This window comes from Sprattus sprattus (genome assembly GCF_963457725.1).
Source record: "Sprattus sprattus genome assembly, chromosome: 20".
Taxonomy (NCBI): domain Eukaryota; kingdom Metazoa; phylum Chordata; class Actinopteri; order Clupeiformes; family Clupeidae; genus Sprattus; species Sprattus sprattus.
In genome coordinates, this window is record NC_137918.1 from 20204765 (window position 1) to 20219894 (window position 15130).

The 15130-nt window shown below is 43.1% G+C and overlaps 1 protein-coding gene across 1 annotated transcript; it reads left to right on the top strand.

Annotated features, from left to right (window-relative positions):
- Positions 1–14200: 14200 nt before the first annotated feature.
- LOC308381636 (permeability factor 2-like) lies at positions 14201–14797 on the top strand (the record flags this gene model as incomplete). The annotated part of the gene is made up of 3 exons (XM_080859224.1): positions 14201–14261; positions 14372–14504; positions 14707–14797. 3 exons carry the CDS (start codon positions 14201–14203, stop codon positions 14795–14797), a joined length of 285 nt encoding a protein of 94 aa, XP_080715350.1.
- Positions 14798–15130: the final 333 nt, after the last annotated feature.

Here is a 15130-nt window from a genome sequence, read left to right on the forward strand (position 1 = left end):
GGAAGTGACACAAATAGAGTGGAGTAGAGGGGACAGGGTATCTATGCATACACACACAGACACATACAATGCTGTTGACTCATCAACAAACCAACCAACACACCTGACTGAGGAACAGGTTCCCATGGAAAAATCCATTGGCAAAACCTTCCCGCAAACGTCATCCTTTTAACTAGTTCTGTGGAAAACAATGTTCCTGGCTCCAGTTCAAAATGTGTTTGCCTCACAAGATGGAATGCAATCTCCCTGGCCCTGACCACTCCAGATGTGGTGATTAACTCTCACCCTTGTGTTTGAGGCCAGGAATCACAGGAGTTGTTTGAAGCCTCTTCGAAAAATTTCCGTCAGGATTTCGTTCAGCCCACAGCACTGAAACCGCCTTGCTCAGGGTGACGAATGACCTGCTGATAACAGCCGATGCAGGATCACCCTCACTCCTCATCCTCCTGGATCTGACTGCTGCATTCGACACAGTGGATCACAAAATCCTCCTAGAGCGTCTCCACACCATTGGACTGTCAGGCTCTGCACTCAAGTGGTTCCAGTCCTACCTGTCTGGCAGGACTGAATATGTCTCACTGGGAAGATGCAAGTCCAGACTGCTCCCTGTCTCCTGTGGTGTTCCACAAGGGTGGGTCCTCTGCCCCATCCTCTTTATTATCTACATGCTCCCCCTTGGCCTTGTCATCAGCAGACATGGGATGTCCTTCCACTGTTATGCCGATGACACACAGCTGTACATCAAAACTGCCCCAAGCCCCTCTGCTGCCATGTCATGTCTCACTGCCAGTCTTGGGCAGATAAAGGTATGGATGAGAAACAACTTTCTCCAGTTAAACAGCAGCAAAACCGAAGCCCTTCTTGTTGGCACTCCACACCAGGTTCAGTCATCCTCCATGACTCATCTCACCTTCGACAGTCAGGTCATACCCCTCTCCCCCACAGTCACTAATCTAGGAGTTAGGTTTGACCCTCACCTGACCTTCAATGATCATATAAAGCATCTGTGCAAAATCTCCATCTATCATCTCAAAAACATCTCCAAGCTCCGCCCCCACTTTAACCCTGACAGATGCTGAGAAGCTCGTCCACGCCTTCATCTCCTCAAGACTGGACTACTGCAATTCACTGTTCACTGGGATCACTGGCAGGAACATCCAGAAGCTGCAGTACATCCAGAACAGCGCTGCCAGGATCCTGATGAGAGTCAGGAAATACAACCACATACCACCCATTTTACACTCACTACACTGGCTCCCTGTCTCATCCCGCATTGACTACAAAGTCCTCCTACTCACACATCAATGCATAAACAGTCATGCACCCCCCTACCTGCAAGAACTCATCACTCCCCAAACATCAAACCGCACCCTCAGATCCAAAAACAGTTAGCTCCTGCAGGTCCCAAACACCAGGCTACGCACCATGGGCCACCGGGCCTTCTCCTCTGCAGCGCCTGTGGAACAGCCTCCCAGACCACTTAAGGGCAACACAGACACTAGACTGTTTTAAGACTGGCCTAAAAACCTTTTTATTCAGAAAGGCGTTTCCTACTTTAAAAAATTTTTTTTAAGCTATGCTTTTGTTATGGGCTGTTTTTAACTATGTAGTGCTCTTGAGATTCTGTTTGAATGTAGAGTGCACTACAAATTAAATTAATTATTATGAGGATATTAGCAGCTTCTTCTCATTATGTCATAAAAATGAAAACAAATGAACCGTTTATTTTACAGTCAAACAAAGCCAATGACACTTTTATTCCAAGTTGGAGCACTGTAGAGAAATGTAGCGTTAACTTATCGAAACATTGGTACAGTTAACACTGTTAAACCCTGACGTGGAAAAACCTGCAGCGGGACTCCGCATTGAAACCTCAGTTTCTAAAGGGTTGGGGAAAGGAAATGAAAAAACAAACACTGGTCCTTGCCAGACCAGCCCACAAGGAAAATTCCCAAACTTCCTGATAGCCAGACATGTCAAAAACTATGCACAATTATTACATTTGCAATAGAAAACATTACTGGATATAAGAAACATCAGCTACCCATTAGTTACCAGCTAGTAGGTTACATGTGTGAAGTACATGTTCACATTCACTTTGAAGTGCAACTTTTGAAGTGGTCACAATGTAGGAACAGATTTAATCTCTTCTTTCTGAGGGGGAAAATCAAAGCAAAAAAAATCAAATGTAGCAACTTTAGATGCAGCATAAATAGAATGCAGCTATTATCTGTCTGACAGACGTCATACTTTGTGCTGTTTCTAAAACATCAGTTATCACTCATATCGTGGTTTGCTCTCAACTTACCTAAACAAGATTTTGTCAATGACCTTTCTAACCCACGGAGCACTGGAGTCCAAGCAAATCTTCTCACCACTGTCTTTCAATGTAGCTGCTAGCATTGAGAAATGCAGAACATGATCCGATAGCAAGCACAACAGAATGGTTGTCAGCACTCACATGATCTCTGTGTTTTTGCATTGAGGGTTTGGGGGAAACAATTCTACTCTTGCAATCAGTTTCCCAATCCGCCGACTCTCTGTCCCGATGCAGCGACAGCGAGGCTCCACTCCCGGCCCTCGCAGGCTCATACCTGTTGAGTGGAAAGGGTGAATTCAGCATATACCCTTCTCTGAGAAATACCATTCATATTCACAAAACTAGCACAGCTGAGCACACAATGCACCACATACAATGGAAATTAATATCTGTGAGATGCATGCAGATATGGTTGCAATATTTGATGGTGCTGTGTAAGTAGATCACCTTATGTACCAACCAGACAGGCCACAAGAAAAGTAAAAAAAAAAAAATGCCAAGTATTTTACTGCTCATTCTGGGTTTACAGTCATAAAGCCAAACAACTTTCCCTGCCCTGATGTGGAATGTTATCAGAGCCTTAATGTTTAACTACACTTCTAGTAACTCCTTATTAGAAGACTTCCTCAAAAGATTGAAGGCCACACAATGTTGAAAAGCTATTCCTTTTCATACAATGGACGTGGAAGTGAGTCATGAGGTTTTGCAATCAGGGATTTATACCGGACTTTCACAGTCTGCTTGGCAAATGAACAAGTAAGGGATGTTATGTTACAGTCAATTGCTTACTTGTAACTTAGCCAGCTCTCTATCCCACAGGAATATAAACATGACATGATGCAGCTAGTAAATTAGCTTTTCATTACAACAAGTTCACTAAAGGTTATCAAACTATTATAGCCTCATTTGGCAAAGGTACAGTCCTCAAATCTGGCGAAAGGTTGTTGATAATTAACAGTAGATCAAACCCACCCCTCCCTCTCCTGCTCCTGAAGGAAAGAGCGACCCTTGTGGTTGGTTGGCTAGGATAGAGTATGGCTCGGAGCCTGGACTGTGCATGAACACTTGAGTACTTTTAAGTGCACACACTGGAGAGACAGCTAGAGGAACAAGAGAGGAATTATTCTGAATATGATAAAAAGTGTAATGGATTCCATTCATGAACTGCACCTTTAGTTGCCCTAAACATTCCTCTACTGCTTTGGTGCTCAGATGAAATGTGAAAGGGGTAACGAACGATGCTTCAAAGTGCATTATTTCTTGCTACACAAATGCGATCAAAATTGTCACATTGATATGCAGGTGTTAAATAGTTAAACAACTGTGACTATTTCATAGGTATTCCAAATCAAAAGGATACTACTGGAGATCCGGTTATCCGGCACGCAACTGATCAGACGTGTGGAGCGAGGCTCTGGCGAAATTAATATATTTTACCTTCTTTTAGTAAACTAAATCAAGCTATGTGTGACCTAAAATATTTCATAAGTTAAATTTCACGCGATGTCAAAAAGTCAAGTGAGAGGCCGACCTCCTCAAGATGACCAAAAAAGGATACTTACATTCTATAAAAAAAAGGTTCTGTGTGATGAGGAAGTGAAAATGGAAACGTCCCCATCTGGTAACGTAAGCCACTGACCTGTAGATGCATAGGCGTCAAAAATACTGACTGGCATGACACATTGAAATGCATCCCCCTCTGGTAGGAGGTCATGCATAGTGGGACTGGCTAGTCACTCATACCCACATACACTCGCAGAGTTCCCCGTACAGGCTCACACAGACACACATTGAGTGAGTGGGCCAAAAACCAGTTCATAACGACCAATTCATTGTCATCAACTGTCATGTGTCTTTTCTAGTACTGTGGCATTGTGGTGATGACTGAAAACCCCTAAAATATCACTCGATACGTGTGGCATATGACAATGTTATGATGGCTGAAGCTTCCTGTGTAACATTAAATCATGTCTCACACTGACATGCAGTGTATTGGTTTGACACACTCTTCAGTGGAGATGCCATTGCTCCTCTGAGGGTCCTCATGTAGCTCCAAACTGATATACCAGCCTGGTCTCAATCAGCTGTCGTACAAATGTATACGAAAATCTTGAACATACAAATTCGTAACAATACTTACAAATAAAGTGAAATTTTGGTATGGCATTATCCAGCCTGGTCTCAGGATATACAAGTATCGGACAGGCTGCCCTCTTCATAAGTTCTGTCCAGATAGGCAGGTTTGTTCACAACTCATTGCCTACATGGATAATCATGAGAAATTGGGAGATGTCGCAATGATGGCTTTCAGGCACACACACATGCTGATAGATAAAGACACGACTTCCACTGGCATAAAATCTCAATGATTCACTTCAATAACCAGAACACCAGTGCAACGGCAGCCAGCTGTGCCTTCTGCAATTGATATACACGTGTGCAACATTTTTTGAATGGAGCATACCATCCCACCATCCCACCAAAGAAAGGGGCTTCGCCTGTGGGTTTATGGTTTATTTGGAAGGTTTAAGGAAATACATTTACAAAATGTTTCAGATAAACCAATCAACCAGTTAGCATTACAGATATAACAGCAGAGTTAGAATCTAAGAGTAAAAGGCGTCTGCCTTATAGACAAGGAACCTCAGAGCAAAATAGCGCGAATCAGAGCATAGCAGAGAGGAAGAGCAGAGAAGCAACAGAGTTAGCTATAGAACTAAGACACTCTCGTATCATTTCTAGAACTAAGTCTGAACATTACACTACTGATCTGAATAACACACCAACAGCAGGCAATTAAGTTCCAAAAAACAAGAGAAGGAAAATAAACCTAACGTCTGTTTACTCAATCCAGCCCAGCGTTTACTCAGACAGGACACCAACATAGAAGACCATGCCTCTTGAGATAAACTTAGGTATCTAGTATTTGACAGATAAATTACATTTGATCATAAGTTACTGAAACACCTTTATTAATGGGTCTAATACACATCCATTAGGAATATAAAGAGTAATCCTAGATATGTTGTCAAAAAAAAACAATTACGGAAAATGAAAGCAACACTAGATATGGTGTCAAATGAACCCATTGGGAATATGAAGAGTAATACTAGATATGGTGTCTGCCACAGCCTCTGCTAGACGCTCCTCTGTTCCTGCTCCAGTCCCTGCAGCAACTCCAGTCCGGGTTCCTGCTCTGGCACCATATGCTATTCCAGTCCGTTTATCCTCTCCTGTGTTTGGTATTTCCCTCACACCTTTGTTTTCCCTCCATGTTTAGTTTTCCCCTGTAGCCTATGTATTAATTGAGTTCCTATGTAAGCCTTGGACTTTTCCTTTGTCTTTGTGTGTGATTGTTTGTGATCAGCAAGACGATCTGTGTACTCCAGTCTTGAGAACTTTGCCTTGTTTGCCCATCGTGGCCCTTTGATTTATCTAAGTAAAACATGCCTCGCCTTGCATCCTATTTCTTGTTTCAAGTTTCCAGTTTGTGACAGTGTCAAATGCCATTAAGCGCATAAATTCTGTTTAAACCGGCAGATTTGTTACACAACTCTTTGTCTACAATTCCAAAGAACTCAGGAGACTTCACAATGTCGCAAACAGGACAATAATGACAGGATTGCTTCAGGACATACACGACTGACAGGGAAATAAAAACTGAATCACTCACTTCAATAATCAGAATGGGAACGTCCTGCTAAAAGACACACCCTGCTACCAAACAGGTGCTAAAAGACACACCCTGCTATCAAACAGGTACATCTTGAAGCCCATAGTTAGTAGGATTTGCATATGCAGTTCATTTATTGAACCCCTTCAAATTATGACAGTGAGCTGTGCAATTGCAGCCAGCTGTGCAATCTGCAATTGGTATACTCCATTCAAATAATGTTACACATGTGTCAATCATCACACCATCCGACCAAAGAAAGTGTGTATTACAGTTAAGGAAAAGGAAATGGTTATGTCAAAGGTAACTGTCATTTTCACGCTTCAGATATCTGAGCAGGTGAGATCTGTATTCACTTCTTAGGTGACTCAACCCTGTTATCTCCTCTCTCATCGCCCACTCATCACCTGTTCACATCCTCACGTTGTCTGGACAGGGAGAGGTGTTGTGTAGTAAGACAGTCCCTGGTATTTATTGTGACTTGTCAAATAACGTTGCACATGTGTATCAGTTGCAGATTAAACAGCTGAATGCAGTTTTCTCAGCTTTGATAGCATGGTGTGGAACATGGTATTTTAGCTTTAGTTCCCATGCTGGTTACTGAAGTGGCTTATAATAATGTGAAAGTAATATGAGAGGGTTAGTTTTCTTCCAGGATAGGTGTGTTTTAGTCTAAATGTCTAAATGTGATAAGTCGTACTGGTTATGATGAAAAATTAGGTGTTCCTGTGTTAAAGTTGTATTTCGATTGTGAAGTGTCGAGTGGGATGTTGGCAGTTTCAGAAATCTTCAGAGAGTTTTACCCAGGAATTTCCATATTCCATTTTTTCCCAAATGTTGTATGCTATCCTTTAGTTCCTGCTGATGAGGAATCACTCATCTGGTATGCGCATTAGTGTGTGTGTGTGTGTGTGTGTGTGTGTGTGTGTGTGTGTGTTTATAGACCATATTCTCTGTACATTAATAAGTGAAATGAGCAGTGTATCTGTTATATCTCTGCAGATAATGCATCACAGTCAAGTGAAACTGGAGGTTTTTCTAATGCATGATGACCTAGCCACTGTACTGTGGAGTGCATACCTTAGGACAAAACATGAGGTCAAATGGGCACTTAAATTCGAATTTGAAGAAGAAATCCTAACTGTTGTTAGAATATTAATAAGCACGCTAAAGTTGAAGAATGGACCGGAGGACGAAGTCAGGTTTCTGTAGGTTTATTTCAGCGTGGAGTCCCCCTCTCAGCTGCTGCTCAGAGAAAGGCCTACCTGATAGCAGATTGCATTGGCATTTATACATTCAGTCAGGTTGCAGTACAGAAGGAGGGGGGGTCAATTGCTTACAGAGACAGACAGAGTACATATCCAGAGTAAGTTGCAGATACAGAGCAAGCAGTTAATGTACAATATTTCCAGTTCCATCACTGTTGAAACTATTGTAATTGCTGATTATTGCTGATATAATTGTCACACACAAATATATGCAATGTCTCAGAGGGGAACTTGAGTTCAAATGAAATACAAGGAAATTACAGGATCAGACTTGTTCATGTTTCACAATAAGGTGTGGTTAAGCATGAAACATGTCCGTCGTCAGCGTCTTCTGTCATCCGAAGCGCCTCTGACGATAACGCTTGTGAATTTTATCAACTACATTTGCAGTATGGCTCAGAGCCGTAAAGTATACCCCGCAATATTAATTCAGAATATTATTATACACACATGGCATTTGCATCGCGATGATAAAAAAAAACAGTTTGTTTTATAAAATAGCCTTTATTATTTTAAACACATAGGCGATTATACGATTAAACACATTTGCTGATTAGACTATACCTCTTGTTACAAGCAGGACACACACAACACTATCCAAAATGGCATTGCATTGAAGAAATCAGGCATATGATGTGCATTGTGCACGCATGCTTTGTCAGTGCTTGACAAGATCTGCGTAATGTCCTGCAACAATCTGCCGGTGATTTCCTTTGCACGAGTGGTACCCTATATTCAAATACACAGTAGGCTATGTCAACAAATATTGCAGAGGAAAAGTTATATGCGTGATATATTTTTTAACAGTCATCAAACTCGCGACCCTGCACTTCCAGAATCCTTGTAGGCCTATGAGTAAAACATAAAACTTCCTCCCACGGACTGCAGCAATCAAGCCAGTGAGCTGGCCTCTTGCATTCTTCAGCTTGCACAAGCACTTTTTGCCACCCCACCGCAAACATGAATCACTGGTCGGAACAATGGAACAGAGGGTTTAATTTAGTGGGAATAAAGATGTTTTAGACTTTTTTTCTGAATATTGAGATTTCTGAATATCATCAGGCTTTCGGGAACACTGGGCAGTCCCCATACAAATCCCCCCCCCCCCCCCCCCCCTCACATGAAAGATCTAGTCTAGATAAAATACATTGTTGATGTGTTGGATTTGGTAAAATGACACTAGCAACACTGGTCCGGCTCATCTCTAACTATCCACCAGTTCATGATAACTGAAATAACAGTGAACTTAACTCTGTGCTACTTGGATAACCTTGAGTCGACCATATAAAGGTAAGATTAGTGAGTAAGGATATTATCATTACGTTTTGCTGTGTTTGGTTGGTCACTGGCAAAGTGTGTATAGCAAGGTAGTTATAGCTACAGTGGGGCAAAAAAGTATTTAGTCAGCCCTCAATTGTGCAAGTTCTCCCACTTTAAAAGATGAGAGATGCCTGTAATTTCCATCATAGGTAAACCTCAACTATGGGAGACAAAATGAGAAAAAAAAATCCAGAAAATCGCATTGTCTGATTTTAAAATAATTTATTTGTTAATTATGGTGGAAAATAATTATTTGGTCACCTACAAACAAGCAAGATATCTGGCTCTCACAGACCTGTAACTTCTTTTTCAAGAGGCTCCTCTGTCCTCCACTAGTTACCTGCATTAATGGCACCTGTTTGAACTCGTTATCATTATAAAAGACACCTGTCCACAACCTCAAACAGTCACACTCCAAACTCCACTATGGCCAAGACCAAAGAGCTGTCAAAGGACACTAGAAACAAAATTGTAGACCTGCACCAGGCTGGGAAGACTGAATCTGCAATAGGAAAGCAGCTTGGTGTAAAGAAATCAACTGTGGGAGCAATTATTAGAAAATGGAAGACATACAAGACCACTGATAGTCTCCCTCGATCTGGGGCTCCACGCAAGATCTCACCCCGTGGAGTCAAAATGATCACAAGAACGGTGAACAAAAATCCCAGAACCACACGGGGGGACCTGGTGAATGACCTGCAGAGAGCTGGGATCAAAGTAACAAAGGCTACCATCAGTAACACACTACGCCGCCAGGGACTAAAATCCTGCAGTGCCAGACGTGTCCCCCTGCTTAAGCCAGTACATGTCCGGGCCCGTCTGAAGTTCGCTAGAGAGCATTTGGATGATCCAGACGAGGATTGGGAGAATGTTATATGGTCAGATGAAACCAAAATAGAACTTTTTGGTATAAACTCAACTCCTCGTGTTTGGAGGGGAAAGAATGAAGAGTTGCATCCAAAGAACACCATACCTACTGTGAAACATGGGGGTGGTAACATCATGCTTTGGGGCTGTTTTTCTGCAAGGGGACCAGGACGACTGATCCGTGTAAAGGAAAGGATGAATGGGGCCATGTATCGTGGGATTTTGAGTGAAAACCTCCTTCCATCAGCAAGGGCATTGAAAATGAAACGTGGCTGGGTCTTTCAGCATGACAATGATCCCAAACACACCGCCCGGGCAACGAAGGAGTGGCTTCGTAAGAAGCATTTCAAGGTCCTGGAGTGGCCTATCCAGTCTCCAGATCTCAACCCCATAGAAAATCTGTGGAGGGAGTTGAAAGTCCGTGTTGCCCAGCGACAGCCCCAAAACATCACTGCTCTTGAGAAGATCTGCATGGAGGAATGGGCCAAAATACCAGCAACAGAGTGTGAAAAGCTTGTGAAGACCTACAGAAAACGTTTGACCTCTGTCATTGCCAACAAAGGGTATTCAACAAAGTATTGAGATGAACTTTTGTTATTGACCAAATACTTATTTTCCACCATCATTTGCAAATAAATTCTTTAAAAATCAGGCAATGTGATTTTCTGGATTTTTTTTTCTCATTTTGTCTCCCATAGTTGAGGTTTACCTATGATGAAAATCCCAGGCCTCTCTCACCTTTTTAAGTGGGAGAACTTGCACAATTGGTGGCTGACTAAATACTTTTTTGCCCCACTGTATGTTTGTTGAACACACGCAGCAGTGGGGGTTATGTTATTGATAGGCTCATAGGCTAATCATGAAATAATGAGTTTCAGTCAAACAACTGTGACTATTACATTGGTATTCCAAATCAAAAGGATATTGGCATTCTAAATTTGTTTTTACAATTGGAATGTGCTGGGTGCTGAGGAAGTGACAAATGGAAATGTCCTCATCTGGTAATGTAACCCTCTTACAGTAATGCTGACTGTCATGTCATATTGGAATGCATCCACCTCATGCATCCGCTTCATACACATATGACTAGCCAGTCTTCTACTGTCTTGTGTCTTGAAAGCCAATGAAGAAAGTGGGATGATGGCAGTTTTCAGAACTCTTCAGAGAGTTTCATCCATATTCCAAGTGTGTGTGTGTGTGTGTGTGTGTGTGTGTGTGAGAGAGTGTGTGTAGACCATAGACCAAAGAGTGCATATTTTAGCGAAATCCATGAGGTCAAGTGGGCACTTCAATTCTGAAGAAGCCCAAGCTGTTATGGAATGTTATGACAGTTATGAAAACCAAATTATTCCCAGGATCAGACATGATTTACATTAGAATGGTATTAAGCATGTCCTTTGTCATCGTCAGCGAGGTGAAGCGCCTCTGACGAAAGTACCTGTGTATTTCATCAACAACATATTGGTGGTCTTGCTCAGGTCCATAACTAGAGATGAGATTAGATCAGATAAATGTGTTGGTCCCTCTGCAATTTTAAATGGATATGCACAATCACGCACTGAACTCAAACCTGCATCTTTAGACATCACAGGTGGTTGTGATTATAATCACATTACAACCCCTGGATAGGATATCTGTCGCTAGAACGAATCTTAGGGAATTATGTTTTCTCACTGCAATGCTGAGCTCTGTATCAAGAAAAAGCACAATCTTTACACGTATCATAACAGAGGCAGACAACGCTATAGACCAGTGACAGGTAGGATCATGTCCCATCTCTGTCCCCAGACCAGTGACAGGTAGGATCATGTACAGTCCCATCTCTGTCCCCAGACCAGTGACAGGTAGGATCATGTACAGTCCCATCTCTGTCCCCAGACCAGTGACAGGTAGGATCATGTACAGTCCCATCTCTGTCCCCAGACCAGTGACAGGTAGGATCATGTTCCATCTCTGTCCCCAGACCAGTGACAGGTAGGATCATGTACAGCCCCATCTCTGTCCCCAGACCAGTGACAGGTAGGATCATGTACAGCCCCATCTCTGTCCCCAGACCAGTGACAGGTAGGATCATGTACAGTCCCATCTCTGTCCCTAGACCAGTGACAGGTAGGATCATGTACAGTCCCATCTCTGTCCCCAGACCAGTGACAGGTAGGATCATGTACAGTCCCATCTCTGTCCCCAGACCAGTGACAGGTAGGATCATGTACAGTCCCATCTCTGTCCCCAGACCAGTGGGATCATGTACAGTCCCATCTCTGTCCCTAGACCAGTGACAGGTAGGATCATGTACAGTCCCATCTCTGTCCCCAGACCAGTGGGATCATGTACAGTCCCATCTCTGGCCCTAGACCAGTGACAGGTAGGATCATGTACAGTCCCATCTCTGTCCCCAGACCAGTGACAGGTAGGATCATGTACAGTCCCATCTCTGTCCCCAGACCAGTGGGATCATGTACAGTCCCATCTCTGTCCCCAGACCAGTGACAGGTAGGATCATGTACAGTCCCATCTCTGTCCCCAGACCAGTGACAGGTAGGATCAGTCCCATCTCTGTCCCCAGACCAGTGACAGGTAGGATCATGTACAGGCCCATCTCTGTCCCCAGACCAGTGACAGGTAGGATCATGTACAGTCCCATCTCTGTCCCCAGACCAGTGACAGGTGGGATCATGTACAGTCCCATCTCTGTCCCCAGACCAGTGACAGGTGGGATCATGTACAGTCCCATCTCTGCTCCCAGACCAGTGACAGGTAGGATCATGTACAGTCCCATCTCTGTCCCCAGACCAGTGACAGGTAGGATCATGTACAGTCCCATCTCTGTCCCCAGACCAGTGGGATCATATACAGTCCCATCTCTGTCCCCAGACCAGTGACAGGTAGGATCATGTACAGTCCCATCTCTGTCCCCAGACCAGTGGGATCATGTACAGTCCCATCTCTGTCCCCAGACCAGTGGGATCATGTACAGTCCCATCTCTGTCCCCAGACCAGTGACAGGTAGGATCATGTACAGTCCCATCTCTGTCCCCAGACCAGTGACAGGTAGGATCATGTACAGACCCATCTCTGTCCCCAGACCAGTGACAGGTAGAATCATGTACAGACCCATCTCTGTCCCCAGACCAGTGACGGGTAGTATCACAGTCCCATCTCTGTCCCTAGACCAGTGACAGGTAGGATCATGTACAGCCCCATCTCTGTCCCCAGACCAGTGACAGGTAGGATCATGTACAGTCAGATCTCTGTCCCCAGACCAGTGACAGGTAGTATCACAGTCCCATCTCTGTCCCCAGACCAGTGACAGGTAGGATCATGTACAGTCAGATCTCTGTCCCCAGACCAGTGACAGGTAGTATCACAGTCCCATCTCTGTCCCTAGACCAGTGACAGGTAGGATCATGTACACTCCCTCCTCCTCCTCCACTTAATGCTCATGCAGTGCTGAGCGCCTGCCCTAACGGCAGCAGCCCACTTCTTCCCTGACACGCAGCATGAGACAAACAGGTAAATACGGTGTTTGAGCAATACCCCGACGTTGTTTGGTGATAAATTAACCACAACTTTAGCGCTGCTGAAAACATTACGTCACAACTGGTCCGACGTTTCCTAAAAAATAAAGAACACAAAACTCACGAAATCCGTGATTTCAAAGCCTTGTCCAGCTGTTTACTGACGTTTGTCATGTTTAATGAAGAGAGAGGGGGAGAGAGATACAGGCAGGCAGACAGACAGACATGCAGGCAGGCAAACAGGCAGGCATAGGATTTAAAGGTCAGTTTTACTGTTCTACAAATTAGACAAGTTCACTAGTTTTGTTTAATTTTAAAATCGTAATTATTGAAATGAAAGGTAAGTCTTAAGTTGAGCTACATGACAGTCTAATGAGGTATATTGTGGTATATTATTAGTGTAATGCTACTTATGCTTAAACTCAGTCAGAAAACAGTAAACAAAAACAAATGTGTGTACTGTGTTGTCAGCTTTACAGAGATCATGTAAGTCACTCTTGACTATTATGCACAACATTGATTTATCTAATTTACAAAATTTGCAGCATAATGCCAAGAAAAGAGAAAATCAGAAGTTCAGGGAACTGCAGCAAGCAGCTCAGGGTAGCAGCTCTCTTTTATCTTGGATCAGGCCATCAACCAGTAAAATGAGGGCATCAGTAACCCTACCTGGTTCAGAGGAGCCATCACAGATGAGGAAGAACAGAGATAGTGTATGACTATGTTCAGAAATTAATTTGAGTTAGTGTGTTAACAAAAATATATATATAGTTGAAAATATCCTACTGTGTTTTTTATTTATTTATTATTATCATTTTTAATTCCATAAATAATTTTCGATGGGTGCCCTTTTTTTTGTTTGAGCACCTACTCCCCAAAATGTCTGTGCACGTGCCTGATCTCAAGCGTAAATAATACTAATGTCATGAGTAAAGGACAACTAAGCCTGCAATATAATGATTCTTAGATGATTTGTAGGTGATGTCAGTCTAGACTTTCCCTGGAATTCACGATTGAGAAACTCCTACTTGACTCACTTCCAAACCCCAGCCTTTAAAAGGACGCTTCTGTCAGCTCAGAGCCATATTCAAAGCTCAAGGCAACAGAGGGGGAAGAAGAAGGAGTGCTGCTCGCCTCTACTTGCATAAAAGATTACAACCGCAACAACTGCAACTGTTAAACCTTGACAGTGTTTTTTAGCCGTAGAAAAAGCCTCCTAAAAGCCTTTGAAAAAATGTCTCAAATCTCAGTGGTGGTTTTTGTGGTCTTCCTTGCCATCATCACCATGTCAGAGGGTGAGTTAATAATTAACTTGGATACCATATTTCACAGCTATCATCTCACCTGGTAGCTTAGTCGGTTTGCCTTTGTGTTTTTGTGACTTTGACCTGTTCTTTCTCTGCAGGCATGAGTTTAAGAGGCCTTGGAGTGGAGCCTCGCTGTCGCTGCATCGAGACGGAGCACCGACGGATCGGAAAACTGATTGAGAGTGTGGAGCTCTTTCCTCCCTCTCCTCACTGTGAGGACACAGAGATCATGTGAGTAACAGCTTTATGGCATCCAGTGCCTTAGCCCATATTCACTCTTTTGACCTCTCATGCAAATAGCTCAGAGCAGCTTGAAGGTAACAGAACCAGAGTAATGGAGGCTGTAGGTCCTGTAGAGAAGAGCTACAATGTTTTTGTCTCAGATTGGTTGGTGTCATCTCTGACTGTCTCACCTGTCTTCTACCACCTGCAGTGCAACCCTTAAACGCACCGGTCAGGAGATCTGTCTGGACACCACCGCCCCTTGGGTTAAGAAGGTCATTGAAAAGATCCTTTCCAAGTAAGTCAAAAGCTGGATGTTGGGTGTTTGATAGCAGATTGTATTGAGGATTACTTTGTATTTACTTGACTGATGCAATTGCTTGTTTGTTCGGTCAGACTAAATTATGTACTCACCTCCTGAAATATGACTAAACATTTTTGACTTTACACGTCTGGCTGATAAGGCATTGCTTTGAATAGTCTGTATTAATTATGTAATGAATCAACTACACACATGCAAACCAAAATCTTTTAACCTTTACAGCAGAAAAAAATGAAACAATGAACAGTATTTTGCTGAAGAAGACCTGAATCATGTTGCATTTCCACATCCAGCAACCAAAACCACTAGAGCA